The 5,779-nt window shown below is 36.0% G+C and overlaps 1 protein-coding gene across 1 annotated transcript; it reads left to right on the top strand.

Annotated features, from left to right (window-relative positions):
- The first annotated feature begins 4,241 nt into the window (after positions 1–4,241).
- LOC131596960 (uncharacterized) lies at positions 4,242–5,139 on the top strand. The gene is made up of 4 exons (XM_058869685.1): positions 4,242–4,389; positions 4,528–4,687; positions 4,771–5,015; positions 5,118–5,139. The coding sequence occupies exons 2-4, from the start codon at positions 4,550–4,552 to the stop codon at positions 5,137–5,139; spliced, it is 405 nt and encodes a 134-aa protein (XP_058725668.1). The 5' UTR covers positions 4,242–4,389; positions 4,528–4,549.
- Positions 5,140–5,779: the final 640 nt, after the last annotated feature.

The following is a 5,779-nucleotide window of genomic DNA, read 5'->3' as shown; positions in this document are numbered from 1 at the left end:
TCCTATTCTAAGTACATATGTTTACGACACACTGACTAGAAGTCACGTCTGGTGCCTAAACAATCTATCAGAAGTTTCCTAAGATAAAAAACAATACGAGCAACAACTCTATGTGTTTTACATATTATTACAAGAATTGAAACGTATTCTTGCAGTCTTCTTTTCTTCAACTTCTGGATGAGATATTCTTCTTCTTCTTCTGAAAGCAGACTAAAAGCAGCAACTCTTGTATCAAATTGCTTCTTTCAGATTGGTCTTCTCTTGTGTGAGTAAGGAGATTAGAGATTCAACTCTTGAATGTAATTCCTTCTTGTAAGACCATCTTCTTATCTTCTTCATAAGCAGATATGGAGCAACAGCTCTTGTGTTGAATGCTTCTTGTGCATCGATCTTCATCTTCTTCTTGAATAATGATCATGGAGATTGCTACAGTACACAACACATTAATGATCATAAGTAAACATGAAACACTTTCGAGCAGAAACTCATTGTAATCAGTTTCTTTGGTCATTTAACGTGAGGAATATATGGACCAATCAAGTATTTATGGATTTCTTATAATTCCATTGGAGCATACTGCAAAACATGCATAGTTTTCTTTTTCACTCTTTGAGATTTCTTTTCATAGGCTTATGATGTGTATTTCAACATAATCGATTCATCACACACTTAGTGTATGTTGCCTCTAATGGAGCAGCTTAATTAATTTTATGCTTATTTGGTTGCTCACGTTGTCTCACTCTTTCTCGCTCAGCTGTTTTTCCATCATAGTTTTATTCTTTTAATAGAAGTTTGTTATTACCGTTGGAATATTACCGTTTGGACTATATTTGAACATAGCATTTAATGCTTGCTGTAGACATAATGATGACACACCTATTTCCAAGGCAAATCTTATCTTTGGTAGCGTGTCTTCCTTGTTTTTCTTCTTTCAAGACAATTTCTCTTGGTAGCATTTTTTCCTTTATTTTATCAAGATGTAGACGACAATAGATGTCATAATTTTGTCTTTGCATTGAGTACTGTGATTGCTTGCATGTGATTTAATTGGAGTAATTTATGTTGTTCTTTGAAGCTTCTGAATACAGAGTCAAAACTTCTTTTGTTGTGAACGTTGATGTTGCTTGTACTTCTGAGGAAGCTTAATATTATTTGTAATGTCAAGCCTTTGTTTCTATGATGACTTCTGACCTTCTGTCACTAATTTTTGAATTCTTGCTTTATGTTTAGAACTTCTGATCATTTACTCATGTGATCTTCTTGTTGTAATGAGACTTCACGTATCTGATATTTTTGTTTAATTCCTTGAAGTTTGTTTGAATTTCTTTCTGATGTTGTCGTATAAGGCTTATAGCATAATATCTGCACACTCAATGAAAACATTAGTAATAAAATTATTACTCACAAAATATATGCTTGTTATCATCAAAACCAGATTCTGAACGTAGATTCTCAATCTTATTCCAACACCAAGAAGCTACCCTTCAACCATACTAGAGTTCGATCCAATATCTCACAAATCTCCACCTTGGACCTAACTCAATAACATCAAGGGAAAAAACTAGTTTTCTTCATGCAGCTTTATCAACTGCATACAGTGAAAAAACTTGCAACTCGGGAATGTGTTGGTGATCATATCAACAGCATTGTGACTTGTCAAAACCTTCATCACTTGGACTTCTCCATGCTCACCGCACCAATTTGTTGCTTTCAACCAAACCATTTTGCTGTGGAGTACCTGCAGTAGTTCTATACCCTGCAATACCAGAGGCAGCACAAAAACTGTCGAATGCCTCATTGCAAAATTCAAGGCCATTATCGGTTCTCAACCTCTTGACCTTCCTGCCAGTCTGATTTTTGACCAGAGTCTTCCAACTTTTGAAATTCTCAAAAGTTTCATCCTTAGTTTTCTGGATGAATACCCATAACTTCCTGGAATAATCATCAACTATGGATAGAAAATAACTTGCTCCTGAATGTGATGGACACCTTGCAGGTCTCCCAAAGATCAGCATGGATATAATCAAGGGATCCATGTGTCCTTTGTTTGCCTTTGTTGAACTTCACTTTGCAAGACTTTCCAAGTACACAAGGTTCACAAAAATTCAGCTTTTCGAATTTGTCTCCACCAAGCAGATTTTGTTTCTCTAATTCGACTAGACCCTTTTTACTGACATGGCCCAATCTCATATGCCATATTTCTGTCTTGACAAAGGTTTCGTGGATGCAACATTTGTCGAACCACTTACAACTTCAGGCACAAGGGTATACAAGCCTTGTTTCTTCACGCCTCTCAAGGCTTCCTTCGACCCCTTCATGACTCTTAGAAAACATATCCTTTCTTGTCAACTTCACCAAGAGAAAGCAAATTTCTCTTCAAATTAGGAACATACCTGACTTCAGTCAACAACCTTATTGACTCATCTTAGAGCTTGAATCTCACAGATCCAACACTTGCAATCTTGCAAGCTTTGTTGTTTCCCAGCAATACTGATCCACCATCTTGATCACATAATTCCTCGAACAAGTCTTTGTTTGGAGTCATGTGCCAAGTGCAACCTGAATCCATAATCCACTCTCTTCTCGAATCACTACTTGAAACCATAATAACATCAGATGATTCAAAATCATCTTGAACAATGGCTGCATTGCCATTATCTTTACCTCCATGATCTTTATAGGCGTTTAGGGCACACCTTTCTTGTGTGACCCTCCTTATTACAATGATAACATCGAATACCAGATGCTTCACCACTATAAGACTTCTGCTGACTTTTTCCTTTCTTCTTGTCGAACTTACCATCTTTTCGCAAGAATTTGCCTTTAACGGCCAAACCTTCACCAACTGTCGAAGGTTTATGCTCCTTTCGTTCCTTCAAGTCCTTAGAATACAGGGCTGATTGAACTTCTTCAAAGGTCAGGGACTCCCTTCCATACAGGAGAGATTCTTTAAAGTGAGCATGCTATCGAGGCAAAGCGCACAATAGTAACAGCGCTTGATCTTTATCATCGATCTTCACATCAATATATTCAAGATCAAGAATCAGCTTGTTGAACGTACCCAATTACTTAGCTAACACTTTGTCTTCAATCATCTTGAATGAATACAAAGCTTGCTTCAGGTAGAGTCGATTTACCAGTAATTTGATCATGTACAATGGTGACTCTAAATATTTTCCGCGTAACGACAGACTTGGTTAATTATTTTGGCACCCTTATAGTTCAACAATGCACCCCTCTTCCTTAATATTTTAATTTGTACATACTTGCTAAAGGCATAAATAAACCAAACCAAAAATATGTTAGTGATAGAATAATATTCACTAAGCATGAAAAGACCACTTGCCAGACAATTTTCTCAGAATTTTCTGATTCGATTTCCGTTAATAGGAGTCAACTAGATAAAGGAATAACACTTCCACGACAAGTGGTAGGGATATAACTGGGGGGTTGATAGGACTGTCTTTAAGGAGGAAAATTCTTGCTCGCACTCTGGGCTCCACTCGAAGTGTGCTTATTTCCTTAACAACTTATAGAATAGAAAAACATTGAAGATTTTTTATGTCTTGCAATCCATCCAAAGAATGATGCATGCGAGTTTGTGGCAGCTGCATATAAGTAAGGATTAGGTTAAAATCAGTTAGACAAATACTTTTATAGTGAAACCTGATTATTTGATCCCGCGATTATATTGAAAAAAATCAAAGGGTTAGTTCATTTAGTTTACACGTATAAGCAAATAAAAACATAAACTGTAAAAGTTGGGATTCGAAGCGTGTCCTGATTTATTTTTTCTCTTGGTTTTCTTAAAAACCGAGGGAATATATTGTTTTTATTATTATAGAAAAATAAAACATGGCACACCTAGGCATAATACCTTGTTTTTTTTTCTAACATGAAAATTTTGTCATAATATATATTATTTGTAGTAGTGCATCTAACATGAGACAACAATTTATGGCGTGGATTGAGTGTCGAACTCGAAAATAAGACTACACTGTACATTCAATGTCTTAGTGGAATGACTTTAATCTCGATTTCCACTTTTGAGCTTGTGACCTCCTAGAAGATTTATCATTGTCATAAATATAAGTAAAATATTATTAAATTTAAAATAATATATACCATATTAACTAGATAACAAAATAAAAAAATAATAGTTAAAATAACTTTAAAAATGGAAAGTCTCAAACCGTCAATCTATCATATAAGAAAAGTCTACCATTTGAGACTTTCTTAGGCTATCCACATCAGCAACTCTTCTCTCAATGATCCACATCAGCTTTGGTGGTTACTACAGAATTTTTGATCCTTCAACTGCATGGTGGGCTGCGGCAGTTATGGCTGTGGAAGTTTCACCCTCACAGCTTCTCATGTTGCTGCAGTTATGTAAGGACCATTACTCTGTGCCTCTCCATGTTCCAAACTGCACAATTGCAGTAATTATGTGTTTAAATGGCTTGCCTATTTATCAGTGATTTCATTCTTCTCTTTCCATGCTTGCTAACTTCTGCGGTAATCATTCAGTGCAGTGTGAATTTGCATTATCATGTCAAGGCCTGTTGAGAGAATAGCAGAGATCAATGATGGAAAAGAGCTTTGGAAGATTGTTGTTAGGATTCACCACCGATGGAAAGTTGTCTCCAACAGCAAGGAACATTTTGAAATGATCTTTGTTGACAAATTGGTGATTACCCTGTTTATGTTTCAGTATGTTTATCATTTACCTATGTTTGTATAGTTTGAATCATTTGTTGGTTTCTGCTGCAGGGAGATGATATTCATGCTGTTGTTCCAGCACCGCATGTGTCGGTTTTCACCGAAAAATGCTTATTAGGCCATACTTATACTGTATCTAATTTTAAGGTGGTGCCTTATGTTCTGGCCTTCAGGGCATCGGGACACAGATATATGATAAAGTTTACTGCTGGAACGTCTGTTCTTGATGAAGACAAACATGAGATACCCGCGAAATCGATTTTATTTACAAGTTTTTCAGACATCATAACAGGGAGGTTTGACAAACATGTTCTGATTCGTGAGTATGGTTTTTGGTTTTTTTATTGTCTCATGCTTTGATGCATTATAGCCGTGTGAAATTAATAAATTTATTTCAGATGTCGTTGGAATGGTGGATAGTATTGGTTATGCGCAGACTGAGTCAGGTGCAAAGAAGCAGCAAATTAGCATGATGTTGCGTGATCACAGGTTTGTTTTTTTATACATTAAACTGCCTCATATATGAATCATGTTATATATCTTAATATGTTGTGATCATGGTTTAGCAATAACATGTTGAACTGTACTCTGTGGGAATCATACGCGGATCAGTTCATCAAGTTTAACAAAGTTAGGGTTGCTGCATCACTACCTACAGTTGTGTTGCTTCAGTATGCCAAAGTGAAGGAAGAAGGTTATTCCATGACTTATTTTATAAATTAATACTAAATCAAAAAAATCTGTGATAAATATATTGACAAGGTTATGTTGTATTTGCAGGAAAGTATCCTCTGTCTGTGACAAACACCTACAATGTGACCCTTTTATGTGTTGATGCTGATTTTCCGATCATGAAAGACTTTATTGATAGGTATGTTGATAGTGTCATCCATTTTATGCAATTATTTTTTTCATGTATGAATTTGATAATGATCCATGCTCTGCAGAATGCCTGAGGAGAGCAAGGTAACCCTGTCTGACCAACTTGGAGGGAATTCCCAATATTCCTCCCAAAGTTCTGAAAATCAACAGCTCACTCCTGTGCAAAAATTGTTCTCAA

Source organism: Vicia villosa, linkage group LG4 (assembly GCF_029867415.1).
Source record: "Vicia villosa cultivar HV-30 ecotype Madison, WI linkage group LG4, Vvil1.0, whole genome shotgun sequence".
NCBI classification, from domain to species: domain Eukaryota; kingdom Viridiplantae; phylum Streptophyta; class Magnoliopsida; order Fabales; family Fabaceae; genus Vicia; species Vicia villosa.
Note: the sequence above shows the minus strand (reverse complement) of the source record. Positions and strands in the feature narration are given on the sequence as shown.